Source organism: Microcaecilia unicolor, chromosome 7, assembly GCF_901765095.1.
Source record: "Microcaecilia unicolor chromosome 7, aMicUni1.1, whole genome shotgun sequence".
In the NCBI taxonomy this organism is placed as follows: domain Eukaryota; kingdom Metazoa; phylum Chordata; class Amphibia; order Gymnophiona; family Siphonopidae; genus Microcaecilia; species Microcaecilia unicolor.
This window is the reverse complement of record NC_044037.1, coordinates 176,345,720-176,369,644: the sequence shown is the minus strand read 5'-3', so window position 1 is coordinate 176,369,644 and position 23,925 is coordinate 176,345,720. Positions and strand designations below refer to the sequence as shown.

The window sequence follows — 23,925 nt, the reverse complement described above, 5'->3', positions numbered from 1 at the left end:
CCCAATCTCGGCTAAGCCCCTTAGGATCCATTCCTTCTGAACAGAATTCCTTTATGTTTATCTCACGCATGTTTGAATTCCGTTACCGTTTTCAATGCTCCATATTTGTGTATTTACAGTAAGCACGTCATACCTATCCTAGTACATGTTATGTAATTGTGTGCTCCCGAATGCCTTCCATGAACTGAGAACGATTCCACAATATCACTGTCTCTGGTAACATTCAATAGGTAGTACACAAACCAGGACTAAACTTGCTGTTTGACTGAGGAAGAAGGGAACTCCTTAGCCTTAACCCTTGTCCCTGATGAAAGCAATTGAAACCCGCGGAGTCGGGCGGTTCCAGGGGAAGGTGTGAGATGAATGTTTTTCAGCGAGGCAAGATAAGTGCACAGCTTTTTCACCAAGTATTTATACATTTTTAAAGTGATTTTAATAGCACTGTGGTGAAGGGAAGCAAATTAAAAATGAGCACAATGTTGCTCCCCCCAAAAGTGTTTAGAGTAACCTGATGAAAGAAGTGCTATACCACTATATAGCAGCTTTATTGTCTGCATAAATTGTGGGAAATATCTGAGGGTACACATTTTCCATGAACTGAGAACAGTCCCTGTGCAAGGAAATTATGCATCTTAGGTAAACCTTCAGCCTTGTACCCCCCCCCCCCCCCATTACCTTTTACAAGATTATAATTATTAAATTCAATAGTCACAATTTCACCAATATCTCTCCCATAATGATCATGTAAAAATACATAATTGGGCATCATACATTTAAGTATTTCACAGTTAAAAGCACAAGTCTCTCTGGATCTCAGGATCTATTTTGCTTTGACTGCAGCTGCTCTTTGCCATCCCCCCCCCCCCCCCCCCCCCCGAGAGTGCTTCCCTAGGCAACTGCCTAGTCTCCAAATGGTTACGCTGCTCCTGTTTGAACAGGCCCCGCAAGCCCAACACATTTTGAGAAATGTGTATACCTGTGGCATCTATATATTTTAGCATTATCAGTTTGAGTTCAAAGTATAATCTTCAATAAGTAACCTGGATTATAAACAATGACTCATAATGGAAAATAATGTGTATGTGAGAATGTTTGATAATTCTGTCTGATGATATGTGGGGGTGGGGAGGAGGAAGGTGATGGCGAGAGGGAGTAACTGTTCATAGTTAATGGTTCAGATGGGAGCTGATAGAATTAAATAATATAGTTTGTCTTTGTTTCCCATTTTGTTCTAAGAACATAAAAATTTTAGAAATGTCAAAATTATTCCTGTAGGAGTTAATGACTGTGGCAGCACTTGGGTCTAGACTTATATTTACTCCTGCTGAAGGCTGATATATATATGAATCTGAGATTCCTATAGACTAATATTAGGTGCAAATGCATATCTTAGCAGGTCTGTGAGCAGAATCAAGGGCAGTAATGATGTATCTAAGTGGCTCCACCCCTGCATGCTGTGAACATCTTTTCCAAACCATTACCTTTTTTCGTTGACAAAATCTCCTTTTATTACAGCTGTTACCTTGGTTTCACTATTTGTCTTCTAGAGACCAAAAACATTTTGGGTGAACTGATCTCCAAATGATTCAGTGCTCAAATATTTAAAAAAGGGAAAAAAGTAATTTTTAAGTTACTACTATCAAGATAAAGACACAAGATAAGCACCATACAAATACACAAAGGGGCTCTTTTACTAAGGTGCGTTAGCATTTTTAGCTCGTGCTAAAAATCAGCTGGTGCTAAACGCTGAGAGCCCATTATATTCCTATGGGTGTCTCAGCGTTTAGCGCCAGCTGATTTGTAGCAAGAGCTAAAAACACTAGCTCACCTTATTTATTTATTTGTTGCATTTGTATCCCACATTTTCCCACCTATTTGCAGGCTCAATGTGACTTACAGTATGCCGTAATGGCGATTGCCATTTCCGGAATGAGAAATACAACATATTATTACAATAAAGTTCATAAATGTTGAAGTAAATTATAAAGTAAGTTGGATAAACAGTTCATTTCAGGCATGAGAGATAGGGGGGTAGGACGTTAATGTTCATTGGTGACAAAATGATTGAAGCAATCAGGTGTAAAGAATTCGGTTTTATCTGGTTCTGGTAGAGTTTTGATGTTAGGTCATTTATGATGTCTCATTATGGTATGTCTTTTTGAACAGGTTGGTCTTTAGTAATTTCCGGAAAGCAGTTAGGTTGTGCATTGTTTTTAAGGCCTTTGGTAGTGCATTCCATAGTTGCGTGCTGATGTAGGAGAAGCTAAATGCATATATTGATTTAGTAAAAGACCCCCAAAAGCTTCACAATATTCAAAAATTAAAGGAATAAAAGACTCAGATAATAGTGTGTCAACTGCTTACTTAGGGTCCTGTTTACTAAGCCGCGCTTTAGGCGCACTAGTGTTTTAGTGCGCCCTAAAAATTAGCACACACTAACGCTAGAGACACCCATAGGAGCATGCGCTAAAAATGCTAGCGCACCTTAGTAAACAGGGCCCTTAGTGTGTATCAATCATTGGCATAAAGAACTGCTTACCCATAGAGCCCAAAATATAAACTGTCTTACTGAAAAACTTTCAAAATTATATATATATATGAAACTTATCTTTTTAAAATGTCACATCATTGTTGCTGCCCAGGAGTTTCTTGGGTCTGCTCATGTGGAGTGGAATTTTAGAAAGGACGTCCAGCTCAGAATACGGATATTCAAGTCTGTATGTCAGACATGAATGTCCATTTCTCATGTATTTTAGAACAGGATCTGCTGAAATTCAGCCTGTTCTAAAATATATAAGAAGTGGATGTCCAAGTTCTGGCCATCCAGCATGAACATCCATTTTACAAACTGAAATATTCAAACTATGAATGAGGCAAAACAAGGGACGTGGACGCCTGTGGCAGCGGAGGAATAACCATATTATAAAATAGCCAACGGTCATCCATGTGAAGTTGTAGCCTAATGGTTAGAGCAGCCTGCTGAGAATCAAAGCAATGTCCCACTGCAGCTTTTTGTAATTTTTCTTCTTCTTCGTGTTTTTTGGGGTCTTTTTTTTTTTTATTTTTTTTTTTATTTGTGAGAGACCTCCAGGGACAGGAAAATATCTACTGTGACTTCTCTTACTGCTCTGTGGACAGCTGCTCAATTGGAGCACCTTTCTATAACTCAGATGTGCCAAGTACCAGGTCTAAATACAGGCATCCATCTTTTTGAACACAGGAGTCTCTCCCCCATCTGCAATTCAAGTTGGATGTCCCTATTCCTGCCCAGAGCACAGTCCCTTGCCATATGGACTTACAGCAGTTTTAGACATCCATATTCTCAACTTATAAAATCAGGATTTGATGTCCAAGCAATATGGACATCTAAATGTCAGTTTTCAGATGCCCAAAACATGATAGGGCTTCTAAAATAAGTACTATTTTTGAGATGAGAAGGAAGGCACTGTGAAAATTCATGACACTGAAACAACAGCACGCCCCTGAGGAAGCTTATTACCGGTCCTCAGGAGCTTAGCCTAGAATGGGTGGCAGAGCTGGTGGTTGGGAGGCGGGGCTAGTGCTGGGCAGACATATACGATCTGTGTTGGGGCTGGTGGTTGGGAGGCGGGACTAGTGCTGGGCAGACTTATACAGTCTGTGCCGGGGCTGGTGGTTGGGCGGCGGGGATAGTGCTGGGCAGACTTATACGGTCTGTGCCAGGGCTGGTGGTTGGGCGGCGGGGATAGTGCTGGGCAGACTTATACGGTCTGTGCCAGAGCCGGTGGTGGGAGGCAGGGATAGTGCTGGGCAGACTTATAGGGTCTGTGCCAGAGCTGGTGGTTGGGAGGCGGGGATAGGGCTGTCCAGACTTATACGGTCTGTTCACTGAAGAGGACAATACAAATAAAAAAGTAGCACATATGAATTTATCTTCTTGGGCAGACTGGATGGACCGTGCAGGTCTTTTTCTGCCGTCATCTACTATGTTACTATGTTATGAGTGAAATGGCAGCCCTGTCGGGCTTGATTACGATAAGTGCTGCCCTGTCATGGCATCTCTGAATTCTTAATAAAATATTGATTTAAAATGTTCATGAATTTAAAGACTGAATTAAATATTATTTTAAGGACCATATTTATGGATGGACTGTACAGGTCTTTATCTGCCGTTATTTACTATGTTACTATGAGAGACTTGCCGACCTGAACATGTATACCTTGGAGGAAAGGAGAAACAGGGGTGATACGACACAGATGTTCAAATATTTGAAAGGTATTAATCTGCAAAAAAATATTTTCTGGAGACAGGAAGGCGGTAGAACTAGAGGACATTAATTAAGGTTGAAGGGGGGCAGACTAAGGTGTAATGTCAGGAAGTATTTTTTCACAGAGAGGGTGGTGGATACATGGAATGCCCTCTCTCAGCAGGTGGTGGAGAGGAAAACGGTAATGGAATTCAAACATGCATGGGATAAACACAAAGGAATCCTGATTAGAAGAAATGGATCCATGGAATCTTAGTGGAGATTGGGCGGCAACACTGGTAACTGGGAAGCAAAACTGGTGCTGGGCAGACTTCTACGGTCTACGCCCTGATCGTGACAATAGATATGGATGGGCTTGAGTGTAAATTTTAAGGGGCTTCAACATTAGCTTCAGAACTTTTAATACAAGAAGAGTGCTGGGCAGACTTCAACGGTCTGTGCCCTAAGAATGGCAAGGACAAATCAAACTCAGGTATACATATAAATTATCACATACCACGTAAAATGAGTTTATCTTGTTGGGCAGACTGGATGGACCGTTCAGGTCTTTATCTGCCATCATTTACTATGTTACTAAGGGGAGCTTTCAAGGCCACTGATTGAGAACTTGCTGCTCAAGAACCGGCAGCTTGACTGCCAATGTGTTTGCAGTTTTGACCAGTCAAAGGGTCTCTGAGGTCTTTTCTCCTCTATAAAAATATAAATTAAAAGAAAACCAATTAAAAAAGGGGAAAGCCTTCACTTAGATTTTTAGATTGATTTGGCAAGACGTGTGCACTTTTGGGTGTTTGTACTTCATACCGCTGTTAAGCACATGTGTGTAACTGCACAGTACTTGATAGCGGCAAATGAGAGGAAGCCCAAAGGATCTGAATGAGCTTCCTCTCATTTCTCGCACCACGAATCGGTACTGCGGCTTTGTAAAAGAGGCCCCTAATGCTCTATATTCAGATAGTACCAGTACAGTGTATACTATGTGGTCAGTACATTCTGAGTAGATAAATGCAAGTACGCCAGGATCTCAAAAATACGACCGTTTCAATATCTCACTTCACTCGCTCTAATCTTTCCATTTCAATCATTACTAGCTTGCTTTCATAGGAGTCAGCTCTGTGGGCTGTGGGTACCAGTGGGTGCTGAGCATCCCCAGTATTGAGAAAGTTCCTTCACTTTGTCATGTGAGGGGTAATTTGTACATAATGTAGAATAATACGAGCTCACTAGGGATAGAGAAAGTAACTGGATGTAATATGTAAACTGCTTTGGTTATATCACAGAAAGGTGGTATATCAAGATTTTAATAAACATAAATCCAATACACATAAATGTATTGGGCCAGATTTAACATATGTCTCCTAAAAAATCCGCACAGAAAACATTTCTGCCTAAGTGTATTCTATAAGCGGCACCTAAATTTAGGCATGGTATATAGAATACGCTTAGTTGATATCCTAACACCTAAAACCATGCGCCTCCATTTACGCCAATGAAAATGTGGCGTAAATCCCGGCGTGTAGATTTAGGCGCAGAGAGCCATATTCTACAACAGTGTAGGTAAATTTTGGAACGCCTATGAAATGCCCATTTCCCTGCCCCTTTTTGCCTGTGCGCATTAAAATTTAGGCACACTGTGTTACAGAACAGGCTTAGCAAGTGTTGCACGTAAATTGTAATTATTGCCAATTAGTGCTCATTATTGCTTGTTAAGTGCTGTTATCAACGCTGATTAGTTTGTTAAGTCAACTAAGTTATGCGTATTGCCATAGAATACGCTTGGATTTCAGCACACAACACTAGGCACGATATATAGAATCCGAGGGATTGTGTTTGGCACTTCCAATCATTTTGGAATGTTGGCATGTACATTTACTATAACCATAACCACTGTGTTATAAATTAAACCTTTCAGTTTGCAATATTGGGGCCCAAACTACCATTTGAACTTTGCAGTAATCAGTTTTGCTTTTGTTAAGATATAGTAGGACGATACAGTGCCTTGTTAAAATCTTCTCACCCTGGTATAGTTTTCACATACTGCTGTCTAAAATATATATCTTAAAATGCATTAAAGTAGGAAAATGTGTCATCAATCTACACAACAATGTGACAGAACAATTATAGAAATATTCGATTTCCAAAATTTCCTTAGGGAACTTGATTATGCCATGTGCGCTACCACCGAAAAAGCCCTATTCCATAGATCCATATGCTTCATCTGTTCAATTGCAGGCACTTCTGTGAAACCTGTTCTTTGCAATAGAGTTATTAAAGAGAGAGAATTTTGGACATTTTCTTTTTAATAAAATACTAAAATCTTCTGCCCTTTTGAAAATTATACTGATCCTAAACCATTTATCACCTGCTGACAAGTGGAGGGATGAATGTAAACAGCTGGAAGTGCCAGGAGTTGTGCCAGTTGTCATCACTACAATTTATTTAGCTCAATAATAGGATATTTTATAGCCATGTGTAAGCTTTCTACCACACTGATACAGTTTTTGAAAACAATCAAAATATTCCACTACTTTTAGATTCAGTCCCCACCAAATCCCTCAACTTCTGTCAGTACAATTCTCTGTCTAAAGAACTGAGGCCACACATTATGGCTAAACACTGTTCATGCTCTGAAGAGCTGGTGATGGGAACAGACAAAACATTTTTCTAGAAATAACAACTGTAATCACAGTATGTATTTTGGCTCCAGGGGAAGACGGCAAGATAGACTGACAAAGAGATTTTGAGACTGATATTCAAAACTATTTAGACCATTAACTGCAGAATTAATCACATAAATTGTCGAGGTGGGGGAGGGGGTATTTTTTTGGAGGGGGAGGGATGGCAAGCACATCACATTTCGCTGACTATCTCAATGTCTGGTCATAAGTCAGTCATTTAGAGGCAAGGTGTTTTGGGAGAATTCTAGGAGTAGAGCTAACAGATAAGTGCTAGTGCTGATATTCAGTGCTTTCCACCTATCTTTACCCATTTCAGTTTAGTAATCATGTAGTGATTACACTTACATAACAACATAAGGTTGCCATACTGGGTCAGACTAAGGGTCCATCTAACCCTGTTTCCAACACTAGTCAGTCCAGGGCACAAGTACCTGGCAGCAGGGCCGGTCTTAGCAAGTGCGGGGCCCTGTGCAGACCAATTTGATGGGCCCCATCCTAGCTCCATCCCTCTGAGCTCCAGGGCCCCCTCCCTCTGAGCTCCAGGGCCATCACCCCCTCCCTCCGAGCTCCAGGACCATCCCCCCTTCCTCTCTCTGAGCTCCAGGGCCCCACCTCCCTCCCTCCGAGCTCCAAGGGCCCCCTCCCTCCGAGCTCCAAGACCCCCTCCCTCCCTCTGAGCTCCAAGGCTCCCCTCCCTCCGAGCTCCAGGGGCATCCCGCCCTCCCTCCGAATTTTAAAAATCATCTTACCTCGTCAGGTTACAGCGACAGGCAGCAGAAGTGAAAAGCGTGCGAGCTCGGTGCTTCAGGAGCCTTCCTTTCTCTCTCTCAGCTCTGGTCCCAACTCCCGCCCTCATTTCCTGTTTCCGTAAGGGCAGGAGGGCGGGACCAGAGCTGAGAGAGGGAAGGGAAGGCTCCTGAAGCGCCAAGCAGCTCGCATGCTTTTCACTGCTGCCGCCTGCCGCCGTAACCCCAATGAGGTAACTTAGATGACTTTTAAAATTCAGAGGGAGGGGGACTGGAACTTGGGCGGCTGGAGCAGAGTTCAGGCGTGCCGCGCGGGGCCCCCTTGAGCACGAGGCCCTATGCGGTCACCTCGGTCGCCTCACCCTAAGACTGGCCCTGCCTGGCAGGGTCCCAAAAAGTAGCAAGATTCTATGCTACTTAACCTCATAGATAAACGGTAGATTTCCCTAGGTCTACCTCAAAAACAGTTTATGGACATTTCCTCCAGAAATCTGTTCAAAACTTTTTTAAACTCAGCTACATTAACAGTTTTCACCACTTGCTCTGGCAGTGTGTTCTAGAGCTTAACTATACATTAAGTGGAAACATGTTTACTCCTATTTGTTTTAAATGTGCTACTATATAACTTCATGGAGTGCCCCCTAGTCTTTGTACTTTTTGATAGAGTAAACAAAGCTCAAGTACCATGAATAATTTTAATAACAGGTTACAGATTTACCAACAGTAGACTGCAATTTCATTTTTGAGTTATTTCAATACCCTGGGGTGTATACCATCTGGTCCGGGTAATCTGCCACTCTTTAATTTGTCAGTTTGGTTTATTAGATCTTCCAGGTTCATCAAGATTTTTTTTTCAGTTCCGCCATATCACCATCCTTAAACACCATTTCTGGTACAGATAGCTCCCTTGCATTCTCCTCAGTAAAGACCAAAGCAAAGAATGAATTTAGTCTCTCCAATAGAGAGTTGCAGGGGGACAGAAATCTTACTCATCCCCGCCCGACCCTGCTGGAATCTTACCCGTCCCCACCCGTCCCCGCTGGAATCTTACCCATCCCCACCCATCCCCGCAAAATTTAAACCCATCCCCACCCGTCCCCGCAAGAATTTAACCCATCCCCACCCATCCCCGTAAAAATTTAATGGTACATAAAAGAAAATTCCAGTCAGCTCCCTCAGTCTCTCTCTGGATTTGAGCCACAGCACTGTAGGCAAGGAAGGAACGGAAGTTGGAACACTCTGGTGCACACATGTATGACTTGTCGCCGATTCACTTCCACTGTGTGCTGAGAGGTCGCCACATACACGCGCCAGTAGGTCAAGGTGACATCGGATTCTCGTGCCTGTGTCAGAGCTGAGGTCTGCACACCAACCTGGTAGCAAAGAGGATTAATAGTACATGTAAGTGACAGCAAATAGACCTGAAACGGTCCATCCACTCTGCCAATAGTCACACTCATGATCAATTCATCATTAAATCAACGAGTGTGATATTATATACTTGATTATGGTCTTTCTTTCGTGTTTCTGGAACAAAGACCACAGAAGTCTATCTGGCCCTATCCTTATGTTCCAACTACTGGAGTTGCCGTTGAAGCCCACTCCAGTCTATTCGTCTTCTCATTTGTGGGACACAGACCGTAAAAGTCTGTCCAGCACTGTCCTCATGTTCCAGCCACTGAAGTTGCTGTGTAAGCCCTTTCCAGCCCATCCTAAACCAGATTGCCATGTATGAGACACAGACCATACAAGTCTGACAGGTATCAGCCCTAGTTCATCACATCCAGAGTCGCCATCTAAGCGTCACTTGACACATCCAAACACATGCAGCCATTTAAGGTTAGGTTTTATATAACTTCCATTTTCTAATTAGAGATCCTCTGTGTTCATCCCACGCCTTTTTGAATTCCGTCATCATTTGTGACTCTACCACCTCCTTAATGGAAGACTTTCCACATTTGTGTTGTTAAAGCAAGGAAGAAGAAGAAGAGGAGGAGAAGACAGCACTCAAAGAAATTGGTATTCGGTAGATGAGAGGCTGGTGTAGGTGCAGCTTACACTTCTACAAGAAGACCGCAGAACTGCTTCCATCCCTGCGGGAACCCCGCAGGAACTGCCTCCATCCCCGCGGGAATCCCGCGAACCTCGTTCCTGTGCAACTCTCTACTCTCCAATATGGCCTTGTCATCTGAATGCCCCTTTAACTCCTTGAAGATCTAATGGTCCACTGACTCCCACACAGACTTTCTACTTCTTATGTACCTGAGAAAGTTTTTGCAATTAATTGTTGCCTCTACAGCAAGCTTCTTTTCAAATTCTCTTTTAGCCTTCTTTATCACTGCCTTTCATTTAACTTGCCAATGCTTATGCTGCTTCCTGTTTTCTTCATTCAGATCCTTTTTCCATTTTTTAAAGATGTTCTTTTGACTCTAACAGCTTCTTTCTCATCACCTTTTAACCATGCCAGCTGTTATTTTGCTTTCCTATCACCTTTTTGATATGTGGAATACAACTGGTCTGGGCTTCCAAGATAGTATTTTTAAACAACGTTCATGTCCGATTTAAACTCTTAAAACGTTGCAGTTGTTCTTTTTAGCTATTTTTTAAAACCATTTTCTTCACTGTATCAGGGTAGCCCTTTCAAAAGTTAAATGCTGTTGCAGTAGATTTCCTGGTTTCCTTAAGGGTCCTTTCACCAAGCTGCAGGAAAAAGGGCCCTGCGCTAGCGGCAGGGGCTGTTTTTCCTGTGCACCAGAGTCTTTTTTACTGCGGTGGGTAAAAAGACCCCAGACAAACATGGCGTAAGAGAACTCTCACCACATGGCCATATGGCAGGGAGCCCTTACTGCCACCCAATGAGGAGGCGATAAGGGCTCTCGCGGTAACCTGGCAGCGATGCCCAATTACCGCCGGGTTACTGCCGCGCAAGCTATTTCTGGGTTTTTCCTCCCCGGGAATGGCGCACACTCAGGGCGGAGCTATCACCTGTGGCCGTGTTGGGCCAGCAGTAGTCCCAATTTAGCATTCGGTAAGCCTGTATTGGGCTTACTGATGCTTTGTAAAAGACGCCCTTAGTATCTTCACTCCAGTTATTATCTCAGATTTGATCATACTATGAGCACTATTGCCAAACAGCCCCAAAATCTTTACTTCTTGCAGCAAGTCCTGCATTCCACTAAGGATCAAATCTAAAATAGCTCCCTCTCTTGCTGGTTCCTGAGCCAGCTGCTCCACAAAGCAGTCATTTATTTCATCTAGGAACTTTACTTCCCTAGCATTTCCTGATAGTCATTTATTCATTCAATATTGGGGTAATTGAAATCACCATTACAGTACTGCCAAATTTGATAGCTTCCCTAACTTCTGCTAACATTTTATCATCTGTCTGTTCGTTCTGGCCTGGCAGACAGAAGTAAAGCCCTATCAGTATTCTCTTTCCCTTCACACATGGATTTTTTTATCCATATTGATTCCACTCTACTATCTGTTTTCTGATGATTTTTTTATTCTATTAAACTCAATTCCCTCTCTAACCATATAGCACCATACCCCCTCCAATTTGATCCACCTTATCACTGTGATATAATTTGTATCCAGGTAACAGTATCCTATTGGTTATCCTCCTACCGTCAGGCCTCTGAGATACCTATTATATCTACCTCTTCATTTAGTGATACTCTAATTCTCCCATCTCGTTTTTAGGCTTCTAGCATTTGTATACAGACATTTCAAAGAGGTGTTTTTTTTTTTGGGGGGGGGGGGGTTGCATCCAGAAGCCGCTTACCAGTTGATAGGGAACCATTTGTTATCTTTCCTATTCCTTTAAAGGCTCCTGACTTAATTTTGCCTTTGTTGCAAACTCTCTATCAGGGTACCCTAACTTCCCTGTTTTGATAGTATCCTTCAGAGATACCTCACTCTCAACCATGCACTCCTTAGCAAGTTTCAACTTTCCCCCATATTCTAATTTAAAAACAGTTCTATCTCCTTTTTAAATGTTAGTGCCAGCAGCCTGGTTCCATTCCGGTTAAAGTGCAGTCCATCTTTCTGGAATAGGCTCCCCCTTCCCCAGAATGTTGCCCAGTTCCTAACAAATCTAAACCTCTTATCCTCACACCATCATCTCATCCACTCATTGAAACTCTGGGACCTCAACCTGCCTCTTGGGTCCTGCAAGTGAGAAGGGAAGCACTTCTGAAAATGGTAGCCTGGCGGTTCCAGACTTCAACTTTCTCCCTAAGAGCTCAAATTCAGCTTCCAGGACCTCCATAACACATCTTCCTAGGTCATTAGTATCCATATATACCAAGACAGCTGGCTTAAAATAGATAAATAAGGCTGAAAATCCATAAAAAGCTGTCTCAAAAACCTTTCTGGATATTTTTAAATGGTGACTTTCCTACTGAACATTGTCCTCCGTTTCTTTAAGTTGTGCAAAGCTCCACAATTTCAGCAAGATGCCAGGTGCACCAGGACTTTCAGTGTACCAACAAAATGAAGGAAACATAATAGACAGCATATAGCTGTCCTTATACTTTGTCTTCAAATTCTTAAGCACAGGTACAGGAGACAAAAGTTCTTTTCATGATGATAAATTCTGTTCTTTATGGTGCTTGTTGTGAAACTGGTAGGAGAAATATCTGCAATAAACTCTGTGAGGAAACGCCATACATTTGTGGGTACTTGAGGATGCAGGGAGAAACGGAAAAGGCAAAACTTAACCCTGCTTCCATTATTTTCTTTATATATAAGAATCATAACTAAGAAGATAGTTGTGAAAAGCATCTCCATGGTTAAAACAATGCACTAGCCAAGGAAAGAGGCTTTTATAAAATTGACCATCTGATATTGGGTAAAAATGCAGACATGAACTCGATGTGCAAATACCTTTACCTGCAGCAAACAGAGATATCCCAGGAGTGCGGTTACCACAGGGTTTTCACTTTATACACATACTTTTGAAAATGTATGCACCCCAGAGATGTAAATGGAAGCCTGGAGTAATTTTCAAAGAAGTATACATGTATTTTCACTTTCAGAATTCTGCATAGCTAAAAGTCCAAACATACTTTTTACCCATGTACATAGTTATAAAATTATTCCTTAAAAGTAGAACACATATATCAAAAACCTAACCATGCATTTTTATGACATGAAACTCTGGGCCACTAGCTATGATTCACTGTAAAATTCTGACTTACCTTTTTATTCCCACATTCTTCGCTGGCCAAATGGTGAGATGATGTCAATTTCATCTATTAAAAACACAAATGGAAAAGAAAAACAGCTTCTGAGATTATGCAAAACCGTATTTTTAGAGACTTTTCATGAAAGATGAACAATGGCTGCAGTTCAATAAAACTTCTGAACTGCTTGCAGTGGCACATTTGTGCTGAGATGGCAAATATGGCCTACTTTCATTTCATGTCTTCTGCAACAATAATTTATGATGGAGAACACACCATGCCTATGCCTGCAAGCTCATCCAGTGCAAAACAAAGCAACAAAATGAGATCTCTTGTGTATGTTTATCAAGATCTATTTCTGAATACTTGACCATTCACATAATATATAGTTTTAGAATTCTATTTTCAGTATAACATATCTGCACCACAAAGGCCCTGTTCCCCAAGCATGAACACACAATCAAAACAGATCTTTGTATACTTGAGGATGTTCTAGTTCAGTGTTTCCCAAGTCGGTCCTGGAGTACCCCCTTGCCAGTAAGGTTTTCAGGATATCCACAATGAATGTGCTTTAAATTGGATTTGCATATAATGGAGACAGTGTATGCAAATCAATATCATGCATATTCACTGTGAATATCCTGAAAACACAACTGGCAAGGGGGTACCTCCAGGACCGACTGGGGAAAACACTGTTCTAGTTAATACAGGAACACAAACTCTGATATCTTCAGTTATAGATTTCAATCACATTTTTGTTGCTTTCAGTATCAAAAATTATAACGTAATGTTTAGTATGCATACTTTAGGGGTTTGTTTTAAATCTGTGACCCTATAACATCTATATTTTAGTTAGATTTTTTTCTTTCCAAACTAATGAAAATTTGGAAAGAAATTTACATATAGGGTCGAGAATGTGGAGCAATAAACATCAACCATCATGCTAGCAAAGGATTTTCTTTGTGTCATGAAACACCTAGCACCCACCTAGGGCTAACCCTGTGGCTACCTAAAGGGTCCAACCCAGCACTGCTCAGGCCCGCCTACACCCATGCACTCCCACACTGGCACCCTCCACCCACCGCACTGGGTTCCACCTGTCTCTGGGCGAGTCTCCCACCAGTAAATTAATCCCTCGATGGTTTCTAAGGACACTGGGGCCACAATCTCAGGGGTCCCACAGTTCCTAGAAAACACCCACAGACCAAGAACACACATTACCAGGATTCTGAATCAGTTCAGGACAATAGAGCTAATAAACTAATAGGTTTATTATCAGAAAAAGGTAGAACAATGAATGGTGAAAAGGTGTAAACAGCAAACAACGTTAAAACTAACTAAATGCTTTCCTATTACCTAAGTAGTACCTGGGGAGTTCAGGAAAAATAACTGCTCAAAGTTAAACATGGTCTCAGTGCAAAGATCTCCACTCTCCACACTCCCACTCTCAGACTGGGGGACTTTTTCCAGCATATTCTGGCTGGATCTTGCATTTCAGGACCAATCAGGGCCTAGAACATTAACACTGAGTGTATTTAGCCAATAGCGATGTAGGTTACTTTCCCTCAGGGCTTTTTCTCTTTTCATGTGGAAGATAAGCTGAAAGGAAAACGGCTGCAGCCTAAAACAACAGGACAGGCACCACCTGCTGGCCAATTAAGAGAAATGCACTGGGGAGAAAAAGATGTCATACAGCAACATAATAAATATCAGGCAAAAGTCCCCTGATTCACCACACTTCACTTGTACTGAAGCCCTGAAGCACTATGAATTGACAAAACTCAAATCAAACACTGGGTAAGGTGAAAAGTTGAATGTTATCCCTGGGCTTTTAGAGCCCCTTTTACTAAGCTGTAAAAAGGGGCCTGCGCTGGTGTCGGTGTGTGTTTTAGATGCGCATCAAGGCCTACATAAGTACATAAGTATTGCCATACTGGGAAAGACCAAAGGTCCATCAAGCCCAGCATCCTGTTTACAACAGTGGCCAATCCAGATCACAAATACCTGGCAAGATCCCAAAAAAGTACAAAACATTTTATACTGCTTATCCCAGAAATAGTGGATTTTCCCCAAGTCCATTTAATAACGGTCTATGGACTATTCCTTTAGGAAGCCGTCCAAACCTTTTTTAAACTCCGCTAAGCTAACTGCCTTTACCACATTCTCTGGCAACAAATTCCAGAGTTTAATTACACGTTGCGTGAAGAAAAAGTTTCTCAAATTCGTTTTAAATTTACTACATTGTAGCTTCATCGCATGCCCCCTAGTCCTAGTACTTTTGGAAAGCATGAACAGACACTTCACATCTACCCGTTCAACTCTACTCATTATTTTATAGACCTCTATCATATCTCCCCTCAGCCTCCTTTACTGCAGCGGGTAAAAGATAGGTCGTTCTTTTTTTTTAAAGAAATGGCCATGTGGCAACTGAAGCACTTGCGGCGTGACCATTTCAGGGGGGAGCCCTTACCGCCATTCATTGAGGTGGCAGTAAGGGCTCCCGCGCTAATCCAGCAGTAACCGGGCAGCACATGGCACTGCCCAATTACCGCCGGGTACACATCGGTGCTACAAAAATAAATATCTTTTTGTAGCCCCAGATATGACAGTGTGCTGGGGGTAGGAACTACCGCTGGGCTGCTGCAGTAACCCAGAGGTACTTCCTTTTTAGGAAGCAGTAAGCCCATGTTTAGTAATTATTTTTAATTGCAAGAAGGATTTCTTTAAAAAGACAGACATTTTGAAAAACATTTTGAACCTATGATTGAATGAGGGAGGTAACTGTTTAGTGCAGTTACTATACTATACTGCAGTTGACTCCATATTCTGAGGCCCATCTTTAAATAAGTCCTTGCTCCGGTGATTTGTTGCTGTGAAAATCAGTGAATGAGGAGTGCATATAGGAGTGCATATTCGTTTCACCTTTGTAAATAGGCACTCTTTTGGACCTCTAATGTAGGCGGTCCTTTCATAGAATTACCTCCATAACACATTCTTATATATTTTTGAATATTTTGATTATCAACTATTCCTTATTACACAGAAGACAATTATATTTATTTAAGTATTCAGCTCATGCTTTTTTCTAGGGACAGTTACATTCATGTTCCAGAGGAATTTTTCCCTATTTCTAGTGGGCTCACAATCTAAACCCCTCCTCTTTTTTTTAGAAAGCTGCGCTAGCGGTTGCCAGTGTGGTATGCCGACACAGTCCATTCAAAGTGAATGGGCTGAGTCGGCATTACTGCGCAGCAGCTACTAGCATGGCTTTGTATTGGGGGGGGGGGGGGGTAAGTCTGTGAGGCAACAGAGGGTTAAGTGACTTGTCCAAGATCACAAGAAGTCACACTGGGATTAGAACTGGGTTTACCTAGTTCTCAGCTTGCTGCTCCTCCACTCAGGGCACCTATAAATATTTTGAAAAAGCTGTGATTCTCAAAGGCAACAAAGCACCTTTGTAAAATAGGAACCCAGAACCACCATCTATGCACATACATATGTAGGCATGTACATTGCAAGTCTGTCCCTGTTCCACCAAAACTTCTCCCCTGGGAATGCCTGTGTGTGTATCACATATAAGTCAGTGCTACTCATCTGTGCACCTGTTTCTATGCATGTATACTCTGTGCAATCTTATAATAGCCATTTCCTGTGTATATATAGGGGTGAATTCTATATATGGCACAAATAAAATCAGCGCCAAAAAAGCGCTTTTCTATAAGCCACGCTTAAAGTTAGGCATGGTTTATAGAATAGCGCTTACACCTCGCAATCATGGCTAACTTTAGGCACAGCCATTTCCACCAACTGAAATGTGGAGCAAATGTATGCACATAAACTAGGCACTTATCCTCTTCATTCTATAACAACGTATGTAAATGTTAGGAATGCCACGTTTCACCCATGATCATCCCATTTCCACGCCCCCTTTTTGAACTCGCACAGATCCAGCAACTAAATTCACGAGCATATATTTCAATTAAATCTAGTGCTGATAATTGGTTAACAAGCCAATTATGAGCACTAATTAGCTTAATATTCAAATCATGCATACACAAATCTGCACATGCAATTTTTAGTGACTTTTCTAGAACTTGGGGATAGTGTACATTTGGAAAACACTTTATAAAACTATCCCCCACATACTACCCACACAGTTGCACTGTAAAGATACTTTTTATCCATGTACTTTGCCTAAGAAAAAAATGCTTGCACATATCTATACCTGTTTTTCAACATACACACATTGTTTCAATCCCCACCTCAACCTTGTACCTGGGCAGGACTTCTCCCCCCCCCCCCCCCCCCCCCCCCCACTAGAGTACGTAGAAGTTCACCTGTTTTTCAACTATGCATGTACTTTTATATGAATTCAGGATGGGCAATTTTCAGACAGCAAATTTGCTTTCAACACGCAAGGATCTCTTTAAAAACTGCCTTCCCTATACAATTTGTTCCTTTGCAAGCTTTCCTCCCTTGATAATTTTATTTTATATCCTCCTCAGTTATACAACAGCTTGTTTCTTTATGACAGAACAGTAACTCATTTTTAGGTTAATCACTGGAGCAGCCTGGTGCAACACTTATTATGATGCATCTGTACCTGCATATATATTTATTTATTTACAGTGCTGTTTCTTAAGGGGAAATATCTTGTTTCTTAGCATGATAAGTGAGATGTGCACATAAGAAAAAGCTGAACATTTTACATATCAGAAATAGCTTGCATTGCAAAGCAAATGTCTTAATCTCAGTTATTTGTTTTTCCATTGGGGGCTTCTGGAAATGTTCTAGGTTGAAGGAAATCAGATGTTTGTACAGTGACATGATTGTTGCAGAAAAACAAGATGAAAGAAAATTAATATATCATCTGTTATAATTTCAAAACATAAAATTTGATTTATGTGTCCAGACCTACTGCACACTGTGAAAGGGAAATGGGACTTGATATACCACCTTTCTGAGGTTTTTTTGCAACTACATTCAAAGCGGTTTACATATATTCAGGTACTTATTTTGTACCAGGGGAAATGGAGGTTTAAGTGACTTGCCCAGAGTCACAAGGAGCTGCAGTGGGAATCAAACTCAGTTCCCCAGGATAAAAGTCCACTGCACTAACCACTAGGCCACTCCTCCACACAGATTCATGTTTGAGGTACACAGGGTAGAAGGCAAAGCCACATTCTTGTACTACATGCTGGCTCACTGATTACACCAGTGGGTCCCAAACCTGGTCCCGGTGGCACACTAGTCAGTCAGGTTTTCAGGATATCCCCAATGAATATTCATGAGAGAGATTTGCATGCACTGCCTCCACTGCATACAAATCTCTCTCATGAATATTTATTGTAGATATCCTGAAAACCTGACTGGCTGGGGGTGCCTCTAGGACCAGATTTGGGAACCACTGGATTACACAATAGATGAGCACCAACAGAACGTGTAGTTTTGTACACAAAGCGCCTCATACAAAATGTTTCTGCAAAGAATGCAAAATGTCCCCTATTTACTAACATGTAACACAGTTACTGCACATTATCTTCCATAAAGCTCATTAAATAACTAGCATTATCACATTGAAAGTAAATAGGGGTTTTTATGACTCAGATGCTAAGTTCTTCTTGTGTTTTTGTAACAGAGGATAAAAACGAAGGAAGAAGCGGCAGGTGGCAGAAAGGAAAATGGACAAAATCCTTCCAGAATTGCAGCCACAGACAGGTGAGCTATGACAATGTTCTCAGGTGTTGACGGTCATTGAAACTGGTAATGAGAGAACTTGATATTTGGTGCCACTGAGGAGTAGCCTAGTGGTTAGGGCAGTGGACTTTGATCCTGGGGAACTGGGTTCGATTCCCACTGCAGCTCCTTGTGACTCTGGGCCAGTCACTTAACCCTCCATTGCCCCTGGTACAAAAATAAGTACCTGAATATATGTAAACCGCTTTGAATGTAGTTGCAAAAACCTCAGAAAGGTGGTATATCAAGTCCCATTTCCCTTTCCCTAATCTCCTCGTGCATTCAAGTTCCAGCTCACATTCCTTGATTCAGTTTCCAGGACAACTGCTTTGAAGAACCACCCTCCCAACTAGGGTCTACAAAGAGTGAAATAATATAGCTGAGATAATATTCAACCATCTCTCTGACCTCAATTGCACCTTTCGTTAAATTAGTCACCTTATTTTCTAACTCTTCTTACTCTCTTACCTATCTAAATGTTCCATCTTTGCTTATACCATTCACTGTCAATTCAAATTACGTATTTTGTTGACATTGTAAATAGTATAATATGCCATACTTTGTATTGCTATTTGAATATTTCACTGCTGTAATTGCCTATTGCACATGTTTGATTTATTCTTACTGTACACCGCCTTGAGTGAATTAGCTCAAAATGGCGTTAAATAAATCCTAACAAAAAAAACAGCACCATGGGCCTTTAAAAATGGAACACAGTTCTTTAATGAATGAACCTTGACAAAAAGACCCGACACGGGCCGTGTTTCGGTGACTAGCACCTGCGTCAGGGGTCACAGTGATGACGTGGAAAACTTGGTGCTTTGTAGCTTTTACTATATGAGACGTGGGGTAAGGAATAATATATTGTAGAGGAATATATTCGAGTTATTCCCCAAGTTTTCCACGTCATCACTATGACCCCTGACGCAGGTGCTAGTCATCGAAACACGGCCCGTGTCGGGTCTTTTTGTCAAGGCTCATTCATTAAAGAACTGTGTTCCATTTTTAAAGGCCCGTGGTGCTGTTTTTTTTTTTTTGTTTGGACTTTAGTTTGTACTTCGTTCCCTCTCTTTTGTTAAATAAATCCTAATAATAAAAAAAATAAATAAAACTGTCTGAGTTGTCATTTCATATCTGCATCTGAGCATCAGGAATGAGATTATTGCATTTTAACCTCTGGTACTTGCAGAATGGACAGCAAAAAAAGAGCTTCAGCTCAGTGATGTCTTCTTTTGCACCAACATTTCTGGCCACCTTTACATTTTTAGCAGTGTGATTATCTTTTATTTCCACACATTTGAGGGGGGCTAACAAATGAAAAAATATATACGGTGATATTTAGCTTTCGGAACTGACACTCCCTTCCTTCAGGTATAATGGGAAGTTGCAAAGTTGAAAGCACTGAGAAATAAAGGTTTTTATTTTTCCCCACTGTAGAATACATTCAGCATGCCCAGCATGTCTTTCAATCTCATTCTGGAGGGACCATCTCACAGCATGGAAAGATGGTCCTGTCTCCAATTTTAGTTTTCATCCATTTCAACAGCTGCTGAATGGCAGTAGGATGTTAACAACTTGCAGTCCCCACCAAGCACAGCTAGACTTGAACTGATGATGCAGATGCTGTGTATCTAAATGGCAAGCCACTGAGCTGTCTTTTATCTAAACCCCACTGTCTTTCCAATTAACAGCCCGTAGGAACATGAAATGTTTGACTGTCCTTTGTATGGGAAAAAATCTTGTAGGTAAGATAATCAAAAGACTCCATACAAACGGGAAAGCAATGCTTCCCACTCAGCAGGAGAAAAACAGTTTAGTCTGTAATAATCATCCATTCACTGCTGGTAGATGAGGATATATTTTGGTAACTTGCATGATTTTCTACTGAGAAAGCTGAGGCTCGGGCTACAAAACAGTAACAAAGAGAGAGAGAAAGACTGAATTTTGCAGGTTGGATTAAAAATCTGTCAAATAATTTGGTACATACTCACTTTAGTGCACTGGAGACAAATACAAACCAACTAATATTTAATGCACGTGAACGTTATTTTGATATTTGATAATGGAAAAGACCTCACATACAGTTGTCTCATTGTTAGTTTCTTTGTTGACAGTGGAGGAGTTTCTTTTTAATTCTTATTGTAAACATTAGATTGGATCTCCAAACCATATTAGTGGCATATTTTAATATATGAAGGGGCTCATTTTCAACAGAAAAAAAAATCTCAAAAAGGCATAAAGTGGCATTTGGACGTTTTAACTGCAATTTTCAAACTTGAATTTGAGACGTTTTTCTCTGCAGTGGGTGCAAATCACAAGGGGACAAAAACGTCCAGGGCTAAAGTTAGACGGGTTGGTCTAGACCTGTTTCAATTATCACTAAGTCACGAAAAAGTTCCCTAAATGACCAGATGACCACTAGAAGAATTAAGGCATGACCCCTCCCCTTACTCCCTCAGTGGTCACTGACCCCCTCCCACCCCCACCCCCAAAGATGTGAAAGAAACAGTTAAAAAACTCCAGACTGCCCAGAACACGGCAGCCAGCCTAATATTCGGCAAATCAAAATACGAAAGCGCGAAACCTCTACGTGAAAAACTACACTGGCTTCCACTTAAGGAACGGATCACATTCAAACTTTGCACCCTAGTCCATAAAATCATCCATGGTGACGCCCCAGCTTACATGTCGGACCTAATAGAACTACCACCCAGGAACGCAAAAAAATCTTCTCGCACATTCCTCAATCTTCATCCTCCTAAGTGCAAAGGCCTGAAATACAAACTTATGCACTCATCTACCTTCTCCTACATGAGTACGCAGTTCTGGAACGCGTTGCCACGTCACCTGAAAACGGTCTATGAATTGACCAACTTCCGTAAAGCATTGAAAACTTATCTCTTTGACAAGATATATCACAATGATCAACACATGTAACTGTACAACCCTTAATACATCCAGCATTATCTTATAATGCCTTTTGCTTTTACACTATCATGTATTTCATCTTCATGTAACCCAAAACACTCTGTAAAACCAAATGTATACTCTCTTCTATTTCAGTATCCATGACGAATTGTAAGCCACATTGAGCCTGCAAAGAGGTGTGATAATGTGGGATACAAATGTAATAAATAAATAAATAAATATACCAGCCTCAATGACAACTTCAGATATTATGACCAGTCCTATTAGAGTAGTAAACAGTCCCTGGAGTAGTCTAGTGGTTGGTGCAATGCAGTGCACTGTAGAGAAGGGGACCAAGGCCCATATCTCACTCTGTTTCAATTCTGGTGGAAAGCTGTATCCACATATAGGTGACATCTGCAGTCATAAGGTCTATTGTAATGGTGTAAACTTGGGTACAGCAGTTTTTGGTGGGTTTTGGAGGGTTCCCCATACAATATAAGGGGGTAATGGTGAGATATATACCTGGGATCTTTTATGTGAAGTCCATTGCAGTGCCCCCCTAAGGTGCCCCACTGTTCTTCTGGGAAGTCTGTGTGGTCAACCTACTAAGAATGTTGACCCAAAGGCTTGTTTTTTTGTGCATTTTTCCCTTGTTTTGTTTGTTTGTTTTGGCTTTTTTTTAATGATCACAAAAGAAAAACTCACTGAGGACAAAACGTTTAGGAAATGGTCATTTTCTAAACAAATAGATAGATGTCTTTCTGGTTCAAAAATTGTTATATTCACCACTTGATTTTTGGATGTTTTCAGCAAAATATCCAAAATTGAATTTAGACAGGTATCATCTTATTTTCTTTTCCATGTTTTATTTTGTTTGATTTCTATTGATAACCTTTAAGAGTGGACTAACATGGCTACCATACCTCTCTACCTGACAACACATCGAAAATGCCCCTTTGAATCAACGGGATTCCTTTTAAAATCTTTTGTGGCAATCTTTTGTAGGAGGCATTACAATAATCCATTTTGGAGATGACCGAGGCTAAGAGTGAGATCCTAACTAGGTTAATTGGAAGATAATATTAAACTAATAAAAATAAAGATTAAAAAACGTTTTAGACAGAATTAGACATAAGGCAAAGGAAGAGGCAATGAGCAGATCATTAAGTCTGTAGAATGAAGGATAACTTAGAATCAAAGATGATTCTGAGAATATGTACTACTACTACTACTACTTAACATTTCTAGAGCGCTACTAAGGTTACGCAGCGCTGTACAAATTAACAATTAAGGACGGTCCCTGCTCGGAAGAGCTTACAATCTAAAGGACGAAATGTCAAGTTGGGGTAGTTAAGATTTCCTGAGAAGAGGTGAAGTGATTAGGTGCCGAAGGCGACATTGAAGAGGTGGGCTTTGAGCATTGATTTGAAGATGGGTAGGGAGGGGGCACGGCGTATGGGCTCAGGGAGTTTGTTCCAGGCATGGGGTGAGGCGAGACAGAAGGGGCGGAGCCTGGAGTTGGAGGTGGTGGAGAAGGGTACTGAAAGGAGGGATTTGTCTTGAGAGCGGAGGTTACGGGTAGGGACGTAAGGGGAGATGAGGGTAGAGAGGTAAGGAGGGGCAGCAGATCGAGTGCATTTGTAGGTGCGTAAGAGAAGCTTGAACTGTATGCGGTATCTGATTGGGAGCCAGTGGAGTGACTTGAGGAGAGGGGTGATATGAGTATATCAGTTAACGCGGAAGATAAGACGTGCGGCAGAGTTCTGGATGGACTGAAGGAGGGATAGATGGCTACGTGGGAGGCTGGTCAGGAGTAGGTTGCAGTAGTCAAGGCAAGAGGTAATGAGAGAGTGGATGAGAGTTCGGGTGGTGTGCTCGGAGAGGAAGTGGCGAATTTTGCTAATGTTATAGAGAAAGAAGCGACAGGTCTTGGCTATCTGCTGGATATGCGCAGAAAAGGAGAGGGAGGAGTCGAAGATGACACCGAGGTTGCGGGCAGATGAGACGGGGACGATGAGGGTGTTATCAACTGAGATAGAGAGTGAAGGGAGAGGGGAAGTGGGTTTGGGTGGGAAAACAATAAGTTCAGTCTTAGACATATTCAGTTTCAGGTGGCGGTTGGACATCCAGGCAGCAATGTCGGATAAGCAGGCCGAGACTTTGGCCTGGGTATCCGCAGTGATTTCTGGTGTGGAGAGATAAAGCTGGGTGTCGTCAGCATAAAGATGATAGTGGAAACCATGAGAAGAGATCAGGGAGCCTAAGGAAGAGGTGTAGATTGAAAAAAGAAGGGGCCCAAGGACAGATCCCTGAGGAACTCCAACAGAGAGCAGGATAGGGGAGGAGGACGAACCATGAGAGTGTGTTTGTACAGCGCTGCGTACACTTTGTAGCGCTCTAGAAATGTTAAATAGTAGTAGTAGTA

The 23,925-nt window shown here is 41.6% G+C and overlaps 1 protein-coding gene across 1 annotated transcript in view; it reads right to left on the bottom strand.

The window, feature by feature from the left end:
* VPS8 (VPS8 subunit of CORVET complex) overlaps positions 1 to 23,925 on the bottom strand; it is a 932,181-nt gene that overhangs the window by 115,970 nt on the left and 792,286 nt on the right. The window contains exon 45 of the mRNA XM_030209561.1: positions 12,870 to 12,923. Within this exon, the coding sequence (XP_030065421.1) occupies positions 12,870 to 12,923 (54 nt within the window). The remainder of the gene's footprint in view (positions 1 to 12,869; positions 12,924 to 23,925) is intronic.